The sequence below is a fragment of the Artibeus jamaicensis genome, unplaced genomic scaffold, assembly GCF_021234435.1.
Source record: "Artibeus jamaicensis isolate MK-2021 breed Jamaican fruit bat unplaced genomic scaffold, CSHL_Jam_final contig_793, whole genome shotgun sequence".
Classification (NCBI taxonomy): Eukaryota; Metazoa; Chordata; class Mammalia; order Chiroptera; family Phyllostomidae; genus Artibeus; species Artibeus jamaicensis.
The window spans coordinates 7043442-7065273 of NW_026521975.1; the positions used below are offsets into that span (position 1 = coordinate 7043442).

Here is a 21832-nt window from a genome sequence, read left to right on the forward strand (position 1 = left end):
AATCTATGTTTTACACTTTATTCAGTTCAAAAACATGAAAGCATTCATTAAAGAAAGTCTACAAAACTTCTCATAATGAGATATTCATAGTATTTTACTTTATTATTTTATAACTTCACTATGTCTTTCAACAAAGTAGACCTAGGGAATCACAAATATTTAATGAGTAAGTGAAATAAGTGAATAAGTGAAGACAGGAATAAGTGAAATTTGGCAGGCTGTAATGGAATCATGAGTTAGACTTGAGTTGCAGACCACTTCCTGGATAATAATCCCAGGTAAATCTCAGTCTCTCTCAGCTTCCTCATTTATGTAACAGGACTAAAATATACATAAGATATTTGGGAAGAGTGAACTTGATCATGTATTTACAAATGCTTTCTTTAACATAATACAAATTATGTGAGAAAATATAATAACCTTAAACATACATAGAATATAAATGGGGACTATTATTATTCCTCTTCATTCTCAAAAAATAAAATAGTCCTGTCAGAGTAATTTATATATATAAAAAAGGTACATGCACACACTGTATTATTTTCATTTATATATATAAAAGGTGTTCCAAGAGTAAAGTTCCACGAATTGTTCAATATTTAGTAAGTTAAAAGAATATACACATATATTTGCATTTATTTGTATTACGTGGGGAATATCCAATTATTTCCTGAAAACAATGTTATAAATTTTCTTAATGATTAAAAATTAAAGATTTGAACTTTTATAATCTTAGTAGAGCATGTTTATTACTTTAACAAAGAATGGTTAAAATTCTTTTTCTGCTAAATGCCTACATGATTCCACATACTTCCAACCACATCATTTGCCTACAATTTAATAAACTGAACTCACTAATTAGAATATTTTAAAAGTTAAACTGTAAACTTACTCTGGTCTTGTTCCTGCTTTATCACCTAGAAAATTCAAGAAGTCTTGTGTAAAATTAGGTAATTTAACAACGTACTGCAAATATAAGTTTTGACTTAATGCAAACTAAGGTATAAATAGAAACGTAAGTATTTCCTACACTGCCCCTTAAACATGACTTACCACAAACTCCAAACATAGCTACTTATGAAGACACATTTATGCATGTATAAACAGTTATGTAGCTGATTTGCATCTATTTCTTTCAAGGGCAAGAATCTTCCTTAAGAAGTCAGAGAGAACGAAACAAAGACCATATGATTTCACTTATATGTGGAAGCTAAGAATAAAATAAACAAAATAGAAACAGACTTATAAATACAGAAAATACACTGAGAGCAGTCAGAGGGGTAGGAAAAGGGCAGCTGGGTGAAAAAAGATGAAGGGATTAAGCAGTACAATTTGGTAGTTACAGAACAGTCACAGAGATGTAAATGACAGCATACAGAACATAGTCAATAATATTGTGATAACTATTGATAACCGTGTATGAGGCCAGGAGGTTACTTGAAGCATCAGGGGACCACTCTGTAAAGTACATTAATTTTCTAACCACTCTGTGGTACACCTAAAACTAATACAGAATAATACTGAATGCAAAATGTAATTGAACAACTTTTAAAAATAAATTTAAAAAATATTTTAACTATGTTCCACGAAAAACATTCCTACTTGGCAGTTTAACTCCTAAGAGCTTTGCTTAATTCTTTTTGAGGCTCAATCAGGGAATACTAAAAAATACATCAGATTACCTGACTTCTCTAAATATTTACAAAAGCAGCAATTTTTTTAAATGAAGAATATTTTTTGTTTGCAGACCAATCAAAAGCTGTTAGTAATAACACCTATTTCATTACATCTAATAGTATACATCTAAAAACAGGAAAAAAAGTAATAAAGTGCTCCTTAGCAAAATGTTGCAGTGACATGTTTATTTAAGGAAGTATAGAAAACAGAGAAACCCACAAACCTTCATCCCCACAGAGAATTTCAGTGGTTTCATCCAGCCTTTCTCTGCACTTACACATATGTTTTTAAGCAATCAGGATCACTACGTTATTTTTTAACATATTTTCTCAGCATGTTGTGAATATTTTCCACTTCAATTAAAAAGACTTTAAATGACTACACAGTGCAGAGATGATGTAGCTGTATTATAATCTTTATTTATGCCCAACCCCTTTCATAGCATATCAGTATTTACTAAAGAAAGAATACTGCTTCAATTTGTCTATATCTACAAATATAATACTTGTGCACTACATGATTTGTATTCCAAGCAGAATTTATAGATCAAAAAGTATGCGAGGGACAGCCTCTGACATAATACCAAACTGATTCCTGAGGAAAAAACTGTCCCAACTTGCCTTCCCATCTACCAGGAATAAGAGTACCTTTTCCACCCCACTCTCAACAACAATGAACCCATTAAAGTTAGTATGTAGGTGAAAATGCCACTTTATTATAATCTTAATTCATAATCCTGATAGTACTAAGTAAAACACTTATTTAAAATATTAGACAAGTACACTTCTCCTTTTATAGACTACCTGTTTATGCTATTTGTACCTTGAAGTATTTCTCTTACTTCTAAGAGCTATTTCAACATTAAGCAAATTAATTGTCTCATATGTATTATATTTCCTGTGTCTATTTCTAAAACTAGATCCTTATAATTTTAAGATGCATTTTGGCTTAACAGATGTTAAAACGTGAAAAAAGCAGCATCTAGAAATCAAGTATTTCACTTTAAACTCATCATTTACCTTATATCTTTGTACATGGAATTTCTTTTTGTTTACCTCTTTAATTCAACTTTATTTTTCCATATTTTGTATTTCATTGATTCTAAGATTTTTTTTTTTTCTTTCTAGGTTGGACATTTCTGAAATTGGCACCCATGTTCTATAAACAGTGTCTTAGATTTGATGAGACATGGTAAGATAAGGTAGGGATTTAATTTTTTCTTCTAAAAAGTTCAACTTTTTTCTTGACTAGCTATTATTTTGCTATTTCTTTGATATTCCATTTTAGTACTAAGTAAAAAACTTTATAAAAATTAACACATGCACAAACATGCATATAAGAAAACTTGAACCTGTTTTTAGACGACTGTGGACTCCTGATCAGCCTACTTAGCTTGCCTCAGTCATACCCAGGGACTGCCAGAAAGGCTTCCTAACAGTTCTACACATTTATTCTTGGCTTCCTGGACATTATTCTCCAGTCAGAATGCTCTTATAATACAAATCTCATCATGTCACATTATCCTCATCAAAACCCTTTAGTAGATCTTAACTGTCCTCAGTATAATTACAAAACTCTTTAATGTGCTATACAAGGCCCTTCTCAATCTCTGGAATTTGAATCTTTCTGTTCTGCAGCTATGCTGGCCTTCCAGCAGTTCTTCAAAAGGGCTAATATCACTCTCATCTCTCGGGCTTGCTCTGCTGCCCCCTCTTCATGCAATGTTGTTCCCTCCACTCTGCATCTGATTAAATCCCACTGATCCACTGATACTACAGGTACATAGTAGTACAGCTACTAAAAAAATCTTTTAGATGAAAAAAAAAAAGATCCCCTAACTCCCTTAACACAAACAGAAGATTAGAGAGAACTGGAATGTGGTACATGCAATCATATGCATTTTTTCTGTGTGTTCCTTTTGCCCAGTTCTAACAAAGGTACAATATATATGAGAAAAGGACTGGGGCAGGAGAGGAGGGATTACCTCCTTACATTTTTTCTCATTCCTTTGCTTCAATCTGCTCCTTCACATGGAGCCTAAAAGCAATCACAATAGAGAGACAAGTAGTCTCATGCTTAAAATAAAATTAGAGGGTATCAGGCTGCTCCAACTGAGTTTAAAAAAGAAAAAGCTGCTAGAACAGCTAAGCCTATTTTTCTAACAATGGAGTTGCTATAAAGAATACCACATAAAGCCCTGGCTGCTGTGGCTCAGTGGACTGAGCGCCAGCCTGAGAACCAAAGGGTCACTGGTTTGATTCCCAGTCAGGGCACATGCCTGGGTTGCAGGCCAGGTCCCCAGTGGGGGGCACACTAGAAAGGTAACCACACATTGATCGGTTTCTCTCCCTCTCTTCCTCCTTCCCTTCCTCTCTCTAAAAATAAATAAATAAAATCTTAAAAAAAAAGAATACATAAAAATAAGAGAATTCTATGTTTAGAAATTAGTAAATTTTCATTCAAAGAGAAATAAACCCAACCTGTGTTAAGTTTAAAGGAATTTTACCAACTTTTAGGATAGCAAGTTGCCCTAGAACAAGTAATATCTCCTTATAATAAAACCCATGTCCAATTTTAAAATTTCTTATACAGATATATGGACACTGACTATTTTATATCACTCCCTCACTCTCAAGTTCTTCTGAGAGACTCAATGTAGTATGTATGTGTGTGTCCTCCAGTAAGACATGTTTCCATCAGAAGCAGAAAAGATGTTGTAAAACAGAACAAAAAAATCATACAGAAAACGAACAACAATAAAAAAACATTTCAAAATGAATTTGGCAAATATTTAAAGAGAATATTCCGCATAGCAAAAGCACAGTAAAAAGGACATTTTCATACTTGGTGGGTAAATAATTTGATGAAACCTTTCTGGAAAGCAATTTCACAATGTATACAAAAGCTCCAAAATGTTCCTGTCTTTAAGCCAGTGATTCAGTTTCTAGATATTTGCCCTAAAGAGATCATCATAAATGCTCTAGCTGGTGTGGCTCAGTGAATTAAGTGCTGACTTGACTGAGAATCAAAGGGTCACTAGTTCGATTCCCAGTCAGAGCACAAGCTTGGGTTGCAGGCCAGGTTCCCTGCACTGGGTGGTACATGAGAGGCAACCACACATTTATGTTTCTCTCCCTCCCTCCTTCCCCCCTCTTTCTATCTCCCCCTCTCTTTAAAAATAAATAAAATCTAAAAAAAAAAAAAAAAAAAGAGAGATAATAAAAATATAAATAAAATTTACAATCAAAGCAAACAGTGTTTACCGTATGTCTGGCTCTGCTGAAGTTTTGCAAATATAGTAATCCTCAAACTAACCCTACAAAGTAGGTAGTTTTCCCCACTCACAGATTTAAAAAAAAAACCTAACTAAAGCACAGGGAAAATTAATAACTTGAATAAGGTCACAGAGCTTGTGAACAGTCAAGCCAGGATTTGAACCCAGGCAATTTCAACTCCAAAGCTGACACTCTTTAAACTACAATACTACCTGGACTCACTCTTTAAAGAGGCCCAATACAGTGATATTTCCCAGAATAAAGAGCTGAAAACAAACACTAACAACTGGATGATGGCTGACTAAATTGCTATAGTCATTCATTAAATTAATAGTGAGCAGCATTAAAATACTTTTAAAGAATTACTGACATTCATAAATACTTCTGAAATTCTACATGAGAAAGAACAAGTTCCAAACAAAGTATGTATTATGATCCCAAACAAAAAAAAAACATGTATTAATACACACATTGAGAGAGCTACATAAGACATAGGTGCATACAAATTTCAATTTTCTACAAAAATAAAATCTTAAATGTCAAACACAAAATTTACAAAATATAATGCATACAAACTGAGAAGTAAAAACTTCACTAATGAAGATATAACTAATGATCTTCCAGACACAGAAACGTACATATCGCAGGACTGTTAGAACATGAAATTATAACATTACTTACTCTTTTTATCTGATGAGCTACTAAAATCTACACCACCAAGACCTTCACTGCCTGCAGCCGAAGTAGCTGCTGTGGTTCCCAAAGTCAAACTTAAAGGATTCTGTCCAAGACCTACGAATAAACCAAACACCTATTTACAAAGTTCACTGGAAGTCTTTATAGTGATTTTGTCTTCACACTACAGCACTCAAATGCTTTTAAGTTGAATCCCAGATTTTCTGAATATTTAATTTAGGAAAATAACAAGAAACAGGCCTGGAGCACACTCCAAACAGAACTCATAGTCTTGCTTGTGTTCAACAGCACTTGTGCTTTGGAGGATATGAGTTTTCTTTATTAAAAAGATCAAAATATGTTAATTTGGTATATGTGGATAATCTTATTTCTTGCTTGTAAACCTTATCTACAAAAGCAGTTTTAGTTTGTATGTTTTCGGGTAAATATATCTTGTCTTCAATCATGACTTGGTATTACGTACTTTTAAAATATTCTAGTATTGAATGTATTAGTTAACTCAAAAGGTAAAGTTAGTAATAATGTATAATTTTACAACATATATATCTATCAAATCATGTACATTTTAAAAATCTTACAATTTTGTCAATTATACCTCAATAAAGCTGAGGGAAAATAAATATCCAATACGGATTTATAAGAATTTAGTATCATATAAAGCAAACAGTTTACTATGAATGAATTTTAAAGAACTGGTAATCAAAAGTCTCACCATTTAAACATTAAAATTTCATACTTCCAAGTTCTTTTCATAAAACTTTTTTTTAAAAAAGCAGACTTCATTTACTTAAATCCTACTTCACTGACAAAAGGGGCTAGACTACAGTTAATTTTAAGTCATCAATATATACTTGTGAATCAAGTAGCAAAATTTCAAAGATCTTGGGCTGATAAATCATATAAATCCGTACATTTCCAAACTGACGCAACTGTGGGGTTTTTTTTTTAAAAGAAGATGCTATTTACTTTAAAAACAGAAAACAATGGGATGTACTGATAAGAGCATGGGATAAATGAAAACGGAATTTAAATACTGGCAATGTAAAAAAACATGTAGCTAAATAAATAACTTACTAAGTTTCAAAAAATCAATGGCACCCTTAGGTTAATATAACTAACCTAACAGTCAAATTAAGCATCGACTATTGTGTCATGAGCCTAAGAAAAATCAGAATAAACCAAAAAATGCAATAATGAAACACAAAAACAACACTGTACCTCCCCTATTTATTATTTCTGTGTCTTACTCTCATAGGAATCTTTGGGAAAAGGTTTAAATATCTATCCTGTGAAGAAATATATACAAGAGTTATCTAGTGATCTGGTTATTGGAAGACATTTGGAATACCTACAAAGTAATACAATAATGACAAAGTATTTGAAAGATCAATGAAATCTGAATATTACAAATCTCTACAGGTTACCTTGACCTTTTTTCCCCTTCCACCAACCTGGAATTACTCCATTAAATCTAGTATTAGAGGACACACAAAAAAAAACTTTTACAGAGATCATCAAGTCATAGTCCTTCATCTCTCCCACACAATCAAGAATTAGACACATAGTAGATACTCTAAAATAGCAATTATAAATTATAAAAAAATAGTTGATACATTTACCATGTATCAACTATTCCTAATATGTAAATTGTTAAACAGAAATTCTTGATGTTACACTGCTATGTGAGGTAATCACACAACCTCTTCAAATAAAAGGGAAGCTTTTCTCACTCCCACAGAGCTCCACTGGCTTTCCCATATTGGCATTAGCTATAGTCAATATTCAAAACGTGTAGAATCCTTAACATGAGGCTAATCTCAAAATAAGCATGAAATGACAAATCAACCCAAAATATAAAATATTAATTCAGTAGTCTCTGCCAGGTGAATTAATACTTTAGTATTGCCTGACCATAACAAAATTATTTAAATTATTTAATATTGTATCTTACAATCTTGCTTTCCAAGCATGCTAATACCCTTTCCTGCAGTCCATAATAGAAGGCTATTCCTAGGCACAGGTCTTAAAGTGTCAATGTCTTACAATGACTGTAGACCCTAAATGATCCAAGACTATTCAACTGCTACTTATTACAAAGACAAGTTTCTCTAGAAACTTTACTGACTCCTCACACAGGCTCCTCTTCATTGCTTTATCTAGTCAGTCAATACTGAGAACAGGAAAATTTATTTCTAAAATATGGCTAAGATGTCCAATTATGCATGAAAAAAATGTTGTAATTGTTTTCATACTGAAAGGAAAACATACAGGTTAATGAGACAAAGCAATCTGGTGAAAATGCCAAAATAAATTGAAAACTAAATATTTACTATTTCTGGAGAGTAAATGCCATCAATTACCTGAGGCTGCTGTGTTTGTACTCTGGAAAAGTGAGCCTCCCAAACCAGCTAAGGCTCCACCTAAGGAAAGGCCTGTGGATGCTGTTGTAGTTGTAGCTGATGTTCCGCCCAGATTATTTAGACTAAATCCTGTGGATGCTATAAAAAGTGAGATTGTAAGCCTCAAAAGGAAACACTGTTTCTAGAACACCACAGAAAATATAAAACACTTTATTAAAAAAAACTGATGGCCATAATTAAATTGGCTCTTGGGGAAAACTACTCAATAAAAATAAAATTATATATACTTATGAATAAAGAGAAAAATCAGTGACAGAAAAAAACTTTGGATAATAATATTGGATTGGCCAAAAAGTTTGTTTAGTTTTTTCTGTACAATAGCGCTAATAGTGCTTAGTTGTCTTTAACTGCATTTGAAACAACTTCATTAAACTGTATTATGACAGCTGTCACATCAGAGTGTATTTTAAAAAAATAAAAACTGGTTAATTTTCCTGTAGCCATCTTAATATTGAAGATGAAAGAAAATATGCAACTTTTTTGGCGTATTATGCTTTATTACTTCACAAAAGGTAAAAATAAGAAAAAAAAGATTTGTGCAGTGTGTGGAAAAAGTGCTATAACTGATCGAATGCATCAAAAGTGGTTTGTGAAGTTTCTTGGTACTACTGACATTTTGGCCATCTAATTCTTTGCTGTGGGGTTCTCTTAGTCACTGGAAGATGTTTAGCAGCACCCCTGGCCTCTACCCACTAGAAGCCAATAGCGGGAGATACCTGACATACTCAAAATATCCAAATCAATAAATACGGTTATTGGTGAAAATGAAAACTGTCTTTTATTTTACAGAAAATACCACATGGACTTTTTGGCCTACCCAATAGAATGGCTTCTGGAAACTAATTTCACATAGTAATGAAGGGGTTTTAGCCCAGGCCACCAACTCCACCTTCAAATCTGAATGAGGTTACGCCAGGCAAGGTTTATGCAAACTCTTTATCCTTCCCTGTCACCAAATGTCCCTTAAAAAACAAAGTAGATATTAATGTTTCTACATTTTATTTCTCTCATCCTCTCCTGTGCTTTGCTCTCTGTAAATAGAGACCAACTTCCAAGATGACCTCTGCTGCTTTAATGCCCAATGCTTATCTTTATTTACAAATCAGTAACTTAATAGGTCAAAACTGCCAAATGATTTAAATAAGAAATTTCCCAAATTGAAATTAACTTTAATAAAGGTGGATACCTATATACACTAACCAAATAAAATTATATTTTAACCATAAAATGTGACTTTTTTTCATTCTGCCTCACCTGCTGGAGTTGATGTCAAAGCAGATGACAGAGTAAGACCACTAGCTGAGGTAGACGTAATAGGCAGAGTAAATGGTGTGGCAGATGCTGCAGGTTTACTGAATCCTAAACTGAAACCTGTTGTAGATGCAGATGTAGTGGCTGGCGTTCCTGTTTTAAAAAGAAAAAAATTCCTTATTTTACCACAACTGTACATGTATTATACCGGTCAATCAGGATTCCTAAAAGTTAGTGACCCCACTTTTTGTAAAGAACAAGGAAAGAACAGATAGAACAAGGATGTACTTGTGTATATATGAGAGAAAAATATAAAAGCTGGGACTAAATCGTGGTGAATACTGAGATTACCGTGTGAGTTAAAAAAAGCAAAAGAAAATTCAATCAATGTGATAATATTGAAATTCAATTTTAATTCTATTGCTAGATTAACCTTCAACATTTATCCTTCCTTTCCTTTATACTCAGCAGAAAAATGGCCCCTTTCCTCCAAGACTACTTAAATGACCATTCTCTCTCCTAATTAAAAGAATTTTAATTTTAATTGTTCAAGTAGTTTTCTGCCTTTTGCCCACCCCAGCCCACCCCTGCAGCCCTCCCCACCTCCCTCCCGTTTCTGTGTCCTTTACACTCACTGCAAACCCTTCACCCTTCTCCCCTGAAATCCCCTCCCCTCGCCCATCCTGGGCACTGTCAGCCTGTTCTCAATTTCAGTGTCTCTGGTTATATTCTGCTTGTTTGTTTAGTTGACTAGGTTCCTATTAAAGATGAGACCACATGGTATTTGTCTTTCACCACCCGGCTTATTTCACTTAGCATAATGCTTAAAATCCTCTTCCTTCTGGCTTCTGTGTTTTTCAGTGCCCAGATGCTCATGCTACTACTCCTTTCAGTCCACTTTTGTCGATCTCCTTCCCCTGTTCACTTCTTAAATGGTTCACTCCCTATGGTTCACTTCCTGCTTCCTTTCCTAAAAGATCTCACCCACTTTCAGAATTTCAGCTATAGATACATGGCTAAATCTATACCTATCCAAGTTAAATTGGCTAGCTCTACCTGAATGTTCCTTTGGACCCCTCCAACTCTCCATTTAAAAAAATCTAAACCCCTGTGGTCAATTCAGTTGCTCAAGGCAGAAACCACAATCATCTTTGACATCTTTTCTCTCCATTGCATTTTGTTAGTCACAAATCCTGTCAATTCTACTTCAGAGATATCCCAGGAATATTAGCATCCTTAAAAACCTTAATTCAGGCCATCTCTCTCTCTCAAGAACTATTACAATAGCCTCTTAATTTGTTTCTCTGTTATCTGCCTCCTCTAGCCTATCGTCTCTTCTTAGAACTGCAGTTCGATTCCCAGTCAGGGCACATGCCTGGGTTGCAGACCAGTTCCCAGCAGGGGACTCATGAGAAGCAACCATACATTGATATTTCTCTCCCTCTCTCCTTTCCTTCCCCTCTAAAGATAAATAAATTAAAATCTTAAAAAAAAAAAAAAAAGAAATATGTTACTTTAAAAAAGAAAGAAAAAACAAAAGAGAGACAACAACAAAATACCCTGGTGACTGATTCCTCCCTGGCATTAGGATCCCATTAGCTCTCAGCTCTCCGCTGTCTCTAAGTTACAGTCTAAAGAGTTGGCATTCATTCATCTTTCCCATCTGGTCCCAACTCTCTCCCTATAACTCCTAGCTCTGCATCCCAAACTCCAAGAAGAAAGTATTTTTCCTATTTCCCTGGATCTTTTTATGATTGGGCCTCTGTACTTTCCATTCCTCCATTTAGAATGTTTCCTGCCCCCAAAATGAACTCCTATTCTCTTCTTCCTCTGCCTTCCTTGGTGCCTTTCACATATTTGTTAGAACACTTATCAGATTACACAGGAACATAATATTATACCTGCCTATTCCCCTCACCTCACAACAGACTGAATGTCTTGCTCGTGAACTCAGTAGTTCCTGATATCAACAGCTAATAAATACTAAATGTTCAAGGCATTATGTATACCTAAGGCCACAGAGTTAGGAAGTAGTAGCTGCTCAAAAACTTAAATGAAGAAAAGCAAGAATGGCTTACAGTTTGGCTTCTCCTAAAAGTGCCAAGAAAATAAAAGCCAAAAATTATCCTTCTGAATTGACTTTACCACAAATGGAAGTTCCGGCCAGAGTACGGTACTTTGAAATCATGTATTAGTTCTACAATCTCGGAAAATAAAAGGATTCAGTTGCTTACCCTTGAGGCCAATTCTGTCCAAAATTTTGGTGGTAAACATGTGTTTTCTATTGATAATAGAAATAGCAGGCAAGTAAAGAAAGCTCACTGACCTTTATTTCAATTTTTAATTTAATTTTAATTGAGGTTTCTCAAGGTCCTTTCATTTCCTTTCATATTATTTACTTCCATCCAGATTCAAGACAGGCTATAACCCTAGTTATTCACATTCCCTTTAGCATATTGCTATAGAAAACTAAGATGTTTTTGAGCTGGAAGGTAATCCAAAAACTTGTTATAGTCCAATGCCCTCATTTTATAAATAATTAAAAGCTGCCAGATATTCCAATGACTAAGGCCTCAAAACTAATTAGAGGTACAACCAGGGCTTAATTACAAGACATCTGGCCTACACTTTGGTATTTTTTCCATTAAAGGACTCAAATGACTGAAAATGTATTGTCAAACAAATTTCTGCAGAAAAACCCTATCTGAATTAAAATTTTTTTCTGATTTAAAAAAGGACTATACAGTTTGTTTAAAAAAATTCAAATACTGAAAGGTTCTTTGATAAGTTAGCATCAGTGATCTATATTCAGCTCCTTACATGATTTCCTCTAAACCCCAGCTCTGGAGACTATTAGGTAAGGAAAAGGCAGAAAACCACAGATTTGAAATCTTTTCCGTAAAGTTCTTATTAAGAATTAATCCTGTAGTTATAATTGTTGCTATTCCTGGGGATGAAAAGTGAAATAAAATGTAATCGTTATTGGAAGGTGGCATTCTTTGGGTTTGTCATAAGGGCAAGACTTGAAACCCCAGAATCAACCTCATGGAGAGAATAATGCCAATAAGACCAATACATATTACAATTTCTTCTTCTACCATAACCACTAACTGATGTAAACATTCTGCCTATAGCTCTGATTTTCATATGACAAACTACATACAATTTAATTAATTGGGAAATAAGACTTACAAAATGAAAACAATTATTGCTTATAACAAAATGAGACAAGGAAGAAAAAAAGCTACTCCAAGGCAAACCCTCCAGCTGGCACACAGCTGTAGCGCACTCACTCCCTGGTCTCATATTTACTCCTGTAGTTCTTTCATTTCCTACATGTGGTTGTGAAAAGTGTTGCAATCAATGCTGAAAGGTCATTGTAAAAGGTGCCAACAGGCTCTGATGGTAGAGAATAAAGGGTAAGTGAGGAAGTGACTCCAGTGAAACATATTTTTAGCCTGTAATGACAAAATACTTGTAGTATTAAAAAAACACATTACTAAAATGTACACCAGAATACTTTGTACTCTTGCCCATTTCCCAGTGAAACAACTGTCTTAATTCAACAATTTAAAACATCTTGTGAGAATGTAAATTACACTGTTATAGCAAAATAGGATGCTGACTATCCCATAAATACTAATTAATGGCCAAATTGGTAAACTTAACATTATCTTCACTGAACTAAATCACTATATTATATAATCTATTATAAAAATTTAAAGAGATATCACTTCCTTAATTATTTAAATGTATGCGTGTTTTCCTTCCTTATGCTAATCATAGCTGATGACTGAACCGGCATATTATTTCTTTTCATCTTAGTATTTTTACCATTTTTAAAAGACTACCACTAATGACAATACTTGTAAAGGGAGGAGATACAGTACAGGACTTGACCTACTCCCTGAAAACGTGACAATCCTTCTTACCTGCACTTGTTCCTCCTAGCGTGAACCCAGTGGCAGGTTTAGATCCGAAGAGCCCGGTTCCAAAACCACCTGAAGGAGCAGATGTAGTTGCTGGAGTCACAGTGCTTCCAAGAGTTCCAAAATTGAGGCCCACAGAAGGGTTGCTTGTTTATAAAAAACACAAAATGCAGTCTATTAGAGCCAATATTTACTTATGAAAAATGAAAATTAATTCCTCAAGGTTATTTTTTTCACTTAGCATATGTAATATGTTAAATGAAAACATATTAGGATACAAAAGGAACTAATTTCCATACAATTAAAAAGTAATAATCTGAACCAAGTTTAAATATTTTTCAGTTATCTTTAAAAATAAATCCACACATAAAACTAGTCTTTAAAAAATACCAACCTTCAAGTAAAGCATAATCTACAGCAATTAAGACTTCATATCCCAAGTCATCACAAATATGACCACACATAACCTGTTTTCACCAGTTTTTGTTTGAAATTAAGCATATATTATAATGGCCATAAGGAAATGCTTGAATGTGGACCATTTTCCTTTTGAACTACTCAAGGGCAGTTCACGATGCCAAATTCCTTTGTTCTTCTTCGGTTACTAGTATAAAAAAAAGTGTGACATACCCAGAAATGGAAAAGGGATTCTAAGTTACCTTCATGGCCTCTCTATTGCTTCATTACCATATTCATGTGGTGGGGGTTGGAGGGAGGTATGAGACACAAAAAAAAGCAGTAGGAATTTGGGGTGGGGAGAGCAGAGCAACAGAATAGGAAAATATCCTGGCAAGAATAAAATGCAAAGCAAAATTACCCCCTATCAAGACTGTGTTCACCAGCAGAAATCCTCTTCTGAAAGTTTTGTAAAGAGAAGCTAATAACAAGTGATATGAACAAAGTTCACAACTTTTCAACTATTCTTAAGAAGCTTCAGAAGCTCCAATATGCTATCTATTGATAGGAGAACAAATTATAAAAATAGGCAAAAACAAAAACAAAAAAAAACCTTGGCAACTTGATACTTCAAAAATTACACTGGGGAGTTAAGAGATTATAACATGTTTAACATAATGGGAAATCCCATTCATCCTATATATGTATTTATTACTTCTCTACCTGCCCTTCCAAACAGATGTAATCCCCACATCTCAAGTCAGTTTTAAAATGCTTAAAATCCTGGGGAGTTTCAATTTAAGGGGAAGGCAGTAGTGTTGTGACTGGGTTCCAGTACCAGCTCCTCACTGTGCTGATACTGATGTGTCATTACTTAAACTTTTTGAACCTCTATTTACTCATCTGCAAAATGGGAATAACAGTACACACTTAGCAAGTTTAATAAAGATTAAGAGAACATGCAGGACAAATTAACTTCACTCAATACACGTTGTTACTACTGTTATCATTAGAAACATGTATAAATTTTACCAAACACATTAAACACATGGTATTATGCCAGCAAATCGCTGTGAGGGCAATGAAGAGGGAGAAGCTTACCATATTTTTCGGGCTATAAGATGAACCCCCCAACACACCCCACCCAATTTAAGAGGAATAATGGTTGTTAATGCTGCTGTTGAGTTGTTTACATTTTACATTGGTGAAGTATTGTGTTATTTATGTTATTAAATATTTTACCACATTTTTTGCTTCAAAAATTTTTTCCTCTTTTCTTCCTCTAAAACCTAGGGGCATGTTATGGTCCAAAAAATACAGGTAATTAAAAAGGCAAAACCTGAAATCAGTCATTAACTCAGGGTAGGAAAAAAGGAGAGGGCATACACTAATTGTGCCTTTGTTTACCACTGATTTTAAAAATGATACTTAGGAACACAAGTGTGTGCCCTGGGTGTATGAAGTACTGGGGGTTGTCGGGGCAAGGTTGTAAGGCCTCAACCTTACAACCTGCTGACAAACCACAGCTTCTTAAACACTTAATAAGCTGAGTTTAAAAGAAACATTTATTGGCACATTTTGATGATATCAAATTAAGAACATGATTATTGGACTTCCGCCAAGATGGAGATATAGGTGGAACCACCTTGCCTCTGTGCACAACCAAATCTAAGAACTATTTTTAACAACAATAAACACAACCAAACCACACAGAAAATCGACAATACGGAGTCCAAAGACAACTAAATACTCAGCTAAACCGGTAAGAGAAGCGAAGCCAGCAGCGGAGCAGGTTGGCAAAAAAAAATCCCCCAAAGGGTGGTGCGCAAGCAGCCGAAGCCGCAGGTCTCGGGCTAGCTACGGGAGCACACAGGGAAGAGGCGCGGCGGGCTGTCTGCGGTCGGTCGCGCATCTGCGTACGGATAAACCAGTGAAGAGGGAAGCCTGCGCAGGGCAGCAGGCTCGCACAATTCTGATCAGATAAACAGGCCCGGGGCGAGTGGTGTGACAGGACAGACTGGGCTAGCGGAGAGGACCGCTACTGCTCCCTCTCTGACCACGCCCACACACACAGCGTCACAAACCAGCGACCTGGGTCGCCCCGCCCTGGTAAACAACTAAGGCTTCGCTCAGCTTACTTAACAGCACGAATAGACCAAAAATGGCCCTAGGACAACTCAGAGCCCCAGAACCGATAGATCTAAGCGATGAAGAAATAGCCAGTCTTTCAGATGCACAGTTCAAAACACTGGTTATCAGGATCTTTACAGAACTGGTTGATTTTAGTCACAAATTAGAGAAACATATGGAAGCTAAACTAATTGAAATGAATGGTAATACAAAGGAAACCAATAGTAATGGAAAGGAGATTGGGACTCAAATCAAGGGAGTGGACCAGAAGGAAGAAAAAAATGATCAAACAGAAAAGAATGAAGAAATAAGAATTCAGAAAAATGAGGAGAAGCTTAGGAACCTCCAGGACATCTTTAAACGTTCCAACATTCGAATTATAGGGCTACCAGAAGGGGAAGAGTCACGAGTGGAAACCTTATTTGAACAAATAATAACAGAGAACTTCCCCATTCTGGCAGAGGGAAATAGACTTCCAGGAAATCCAGGAAGCTCAGAGAGTCCCAAAGAAGTTGGACCCAAGAAGGAACACACCAAGACACATCATCATTACATTAGCCAAGATCAAAATGAAGGAGAGAATCCTAGAAGCAGCAAGAGATAAGGGAACAGTCACCTACAAAGGAGTTCCCATCAGACTGTCAGCGGATTTCTCAAAAGAGACCTTACAGGCAAGAAGGGGCTGGAAAGAGGTATTCCAAGTCATGAAAACCAAAGACCTACAACCAAGATTGCTCTACCCAGCAACGTTTTCATTTAGAATGGAAGGACAGATAAAGTGCTTCTCAGATAAGACCAAATTCAAGGAGTTCATCATCACCAAGCCCTTATTATATGAAATGTTAGAGGGACTTACCTAAGAAAAAGAAGATAAAAAAGATGAACAGTGAAAGGACAGCAAACTCACAGTTAGTAACAACCACACCTAAAACAAAAGCAAACTAAGAGGACAGCTAGATCAGGAGCGGAACCATAGAAATGAAGATCACATGGAGGGTTAGCAACAGGGGAGTGGGAGGAGGAGAAGGGGGGAGAAGGTACAGAAAATAAGTAGCATAGACAGTAGATAGAAAATAGATAGGGGGGAGGGTAAGAATAGAGGGGAAATACAGAATCTAAAGAATTTGAGACACGTGTTCATGAACTAAAGGGGGAAGTGGTGGGGGAGGGGTATGCAGGGTGGAGGGGAATGGCGGGGGGAATAGAACAAATGTAATGGCATAATCAATAAAAAAGTTTAAAGAAAAAAAGAACATGATTATTATGCTTCCCTTCCTCCAAAATTAGTGATCTCATTTTTAAAAAAGATTTTATTTAGAGAGATGGGAAGGAAGGGAGATGCCTCTTACACACCCCAAAATGAGGACCCAGCCCGCGACCCAGGCATGATCCCTGCCTGGGAGTTAACTGGCAACCTTTTGGTTGGCCAGCCAGTGCTCCCTCCACTGAGCCACACTGGTCAGAGCTAGCGATCCCATTTTTTACTGCTATCTTATAAATATGCAAAAGATGTACAGTGTATAATTTTACACCAGTAAAACATTTAAAATTTCTCTTTTTTAATTAATTAATTTATTTTTAAAATTATTTTTCAACTACAGTATTCTTTCTTTTACTCCCTTCCCGGCCCACCCCCCATGCCCCCCACCTCCCTCCCCTTTAGTTGTCCATGTGTCCTTTATGCTAGTTCCGGTCATTTAAAATTTCTTGACTGAGACACAAAGAAATGCTTCGTAACTAAAGTTAACATTACCAAAGAAATACATTAAAGTGAAGTCATATCACTCTATCAGAGAAGCAGGAGAAATGTCTCTGAGGCAGAGAAATTTACTTTCTCTAAGAAAAACAAAAAGCTGCCCCAGACCTGACCTTAATCCCTCCTACCAACAGGAGGTGTGGTAGAAAAGCCAAGTTGACTCTAGCAGATCAGGAATATTTTAACTTCCCCAGCTTGCCTTATGGTGGACTTAATTAGCAAGTGCCAGATATGATGTTAAATTCTCTACATGTTTTATCTCATTCAATTACTCTCTGAGGTAAAGATTTTATAACCCTTTTCCAAATGCTGGAATTGAGGCTTGGAAAGCCAAATTACCAAATGGCTGTAGGGGCAGTCAGGCCTCTAAATCAGCATTCCAACAGAGAGATGTTAGACTGTCTCTCCCTTTGTCAATTTATCCAAGCCTTTACAAGCAGTGAAAGGTTAATTATTCATTCACTCAACAAATATATACTGAGCTCCACTGTGTCTCCTGGAAAAACAGTATTAAAAGGTCTCCACCCTCATGGAACATACATTCTACTGCTTGGAACAGACCATAAACAAGCCAACAAAAACATACAATGAACTGTTACAACTGTAATGCATGCTATGTGGTACAGGGTACTATGAGGATGTACACCTCTTCTGGACTGATAGGTCAGAAAAGGACTCTCTGGGGAAGTAACCTTTTGAGTCTCCAAAGTAAGCATTAACTTTCTCTAAGGGTAGGAGGTACAAAGGGTAGGAGGTAGTAAGGGAATTCCAAACAGAGGGAACTGCCCTAAAGGGGGAAAGGGTTTGGCCAAGCCCACCTGAGAAACTGAGAAAAGGCCCAAGTTACTAGAACTGCATTTTTCAAACTAAGATCAAGACCCATTCGAAGGTCTGAAATCAATTTAGTAGATCACCACAAGCACTTTTTAAAAATGAAATGCAACAGAATAGAAAATATCAAAGTGTATCAGATAAAGTAAGGGTATTTTTCTTAAAAACTTGCAGTTACTTGTGTTCCTGAACTGGATGACAATATAAATGGTTCTTTACAGTTTGGGGTTTTTTGTTGTTGTTGTTGTTGTTGTTATTTTGGGGGTTTGGATCATTAAGTTGGAGCAAACTAAAATGAGGAAAAGATGGGCTCAGAATGACCTGTTGAAGAGGTCTTGATTATTTGCATCTTTCAGACCATAGCAAAATTCATTTTTACTTCATTCCAATGATAGTGGAAAAATCACTGAAGGACTACAGTATAGTAAAAAAGATTGACATAGTAGTAGATTTTTAAGATAGCATTTGGGATTTCACTGAACTAATTAGTAGGAGATGACGGGAGCAGTTCTCGTTTAACAGGACAAAGGCTGAAACCTGGCACAAATCTTAAGTCTTTTCGTAAGATGTCTTCATGAAAGCAAGACTCTTATTTACCTTACCACCTAAAACACAGCCTACTACATAGGCATATGTCCAATAAATATTTGTTCCCCAAATGACAAGAGCTTGCAACAGGGTGGTGGCACTGAAAATAAAGCAAATAGAAAATAATTAAAATTATCAGGTCTTGCTAATTCAGTGTGTAGAGAGAAAAGGAGGTATTAAGGAAAACTCCCAAATTTCTGACTTGACTGTGTAGACTGTGGTCCTCCCCACTTTTCTGAATACAGACAATGCTTAAGATATTTCTGCAATAAATGCTGTAAAAGGGGGAAAAAAAAGGCAGCTTGAGTCACAGTCTTGAAAGCTGGTTAAGCACGACTTATTAAAGCTTTGTAATGTCTAAAACCGCATATCTATAATGAAATCTGCATTATCAGAGAGAAATTTTTATTTGACCCTAAGTTTTTCTATTTTCTTTTTCCAAACAACACAATAACCTGTATTTCATTCATTAGTTCAAAATTCATTCTGTGAATTCAGTCTAAGTCTGTGCCTAAGACTGACAAATAGTAGGGCTCGGGTGTGAAATCCCAGGCCCTTTCACTCAGCCATAGGGAACGTTTTCCCTCAATCCGTAGGGAACAACGTCCGAACGAGTAGGATTCTGGGGCCCTCACAACATAGGGACCATCCAGCTTCCTCTGAAGTAGGCCACCTGCAGAGTCCGGGAAGGGCAGCGAGAGGGAAATCTACGAAATTGGCGCGGGGCAATTATTTTTCTCCAGGCCGACCAGGAAAAAAGCCAGCTGGAATAAAGATGGGCAGGAATACCCCACGGGAGCCTCGCGAGGAGGACCGGGGCCGGGAAGGCGAGGAAGTACGTTACCTAGATGCCCCTGTCCCAAAGGAGAAACCGCCGCCCGTGCCGGTCCCGCCAGCGGCCACGGTGGTGGAGCCCAGCGTTCCCGTCCCGAAGGAGAACGCGGTAGACATGGTTGCCCGGAGTCAGCGCCGTAAGCAAGCGGAAAAGGGTCTGGGACGCTCCTCTCGCCTCAAAGCCGTGGTGGGCCGGGAACCATCACTCCCGCCCAGCCGGGACCTGGCGGGAACCTCAAACCCCAACGGCCGCGAAGAGAAGACCGAATTCGGTAAGCGGAACCACCACGCAGAAGCACGTTCCACGCGCACGTAGCGCACCGAGAGCGAGCCCGCCGCGCAGGGGATCCTGGGATGGGGGTGGGGCCGGCGTTCACGCAAAGCCCCATGGGACTAGATGCTGTTAGAGCCCCGCCTATTCTCTTGGGATATCCTCCCAGAGTTAAAACAAAGCTCAATTTATTGTTTCAGCTCTATTTGGGCAACTACGCTGACATAATCTGTACTCCAACGCTGTTTTATCTCAATTCATGCTTAATCCTTGCATACCGCCAAAAAGGATGCGCGGAATACCGGAGTTGGAAGATCCCTATTGGTAATTTCAAACCTCTCCTACAGGATAGGAGGCGATTTTAATCTTTCGTTTGCTGCCACCAGTTGAAGAACGAGGAGTATGTCTGCTTCCTAACAGTTCGGAAGTTGATCGATAATAATTCACACATCCGTTCAGCGACGTGAGCACCACTTCCATGCTCTAGAGGCATGCGGACCCCAAAGCTGCAGCCACCGAGAAAATTCAGAAGAGCGTCCTTTCGTGGGTGTGGTGGCTGGCCCTGTTCGTGGTGCTGAGCAAAAAGAACTGGACAAGCCCCCTGATTGTACATCAAAGGACGTAGTCAAGTCTACACATAGTGTCGTAATTTTCTGCTTGATAAGAGTACGGAACCTGGGGCCAGGCTCGGGGTTCCCACACGGACCGAAGTCTCCTGACTTTGCAGCGCTCCAAACCCACTGACTGGTACCTACTACAAGAACTGCAAAAGTAAGGAATAAGAAGTACGAAAACAAGTATACAATATAAGGTGAAATTTAAGAGTTCTATGAGCAACCCTTAAACATAAGGAAAATGTGGTTTTAAAGAAGAGATCCCCTCTGGAGGAAGGATCAGGAAAGCCTTAGGTGCTGCTATATGTGGGTCTTTATTTTTCACATCAGGGAATGTTGCAGTACTCCTACAAATGAGATCTTTTTTTCTGCAATAAAATTCATCCATAAGCAACTACCAGATTTGTTCTCCTAAAACAATACTCACCACGACGTTGCCTTGATCAAAAACACAGTGGCCCTCGTCTGACACTTCACATCTCACAACTCGCCTTAACGTAGCACTTTCTCTTGCATTGAGCTTGGGCATTGTCACTTGCTTTGGACTGAATTATGTCCTTCCAAGATTCCTTCATTTTAGAGTAGTTTAAAGTACGCTGTGGTGACCCTAAAAATCCCACAAAGTGGAGCACTGCAGAAATGGAAACCTGAATATTTGATGAACAGTATTACAATCTATCATATGTCTCTAAATGCACTAAGTTAAAAATTGGACCTCAAAGACCTTTCTCAGATGACTTCGTTTGTCCTATTAGCAAAAAGAAATAAAACATACTTTACATCCTCATGTTCTACAGAAATAAAACTCCAGTAAAGACAGTTTCTATAAGCCCGATTGTTTGCTTATTCAATTGAAAACTTGACAGTAAAATAGTAATACCATAATCTTCATGCCTATTTATGCCTAAAGCCTCTCCAGCCAGGCAAAGCTATGGAGCACTGAAATTTAATCTTCCTGACCTAGTGAGAGTAACACATCCTATTCCAAAGGATGTTTCAAGTGTTCCTCTTGGACATTATGGGACCTGAACCCATATATCAATTCTTTGTGTATTCTTTCCATGATGAAGCAAATGATTCAGTTTCTAAATTCTAGGGCAAGTCCCTTTGCTTCCTCCTTTCTTTTTTATATTATGAGAATTCTGTTAAGAACCACCATCTTTT

The 21832-nt window shown here is 36.9% G+C and overlaps 1 protein-coding gene across 1 annotated transcript in view; it reads right to left on the reverse strand.

Moving 5' to 3' along the window:
• Window positions 1–20112, reverse strand: part of NUP58 (nucleoporin 58) — a 47070-nt gene extending 26958 nt beyond the window's left edge. The window contains exons 1-6 of the mRNA XM_037137159.2: window positions 19794–20112; window positions 13252–13394; window positions 9323–9472; window positions 8009–8146; window positions 5634–5744; window positions 893–917 (exon numbers count right to left, since the gene is read on the reverse strand). Coding sequence (XP_036993054.2) covers window positions 893–917; window positions 5634–5744; window positions 8009–8146; window positions 9323–9472; window positions 13252–13394; window positions 19794–19900 — 674 coding nt within the window. The 5' untranslated portion in view covers window positions 19901–20112. The remainder of the gene's footprint in view (window positions 1–892; window positions 918–5633; window positions 5745–8008; window positions 8147–9322; window positions 9473–13251; window positions 13395–19793) is intronic.
• Between the last annotated feature and the right edge of the window lie 1720 nt (window positions 20113–21832).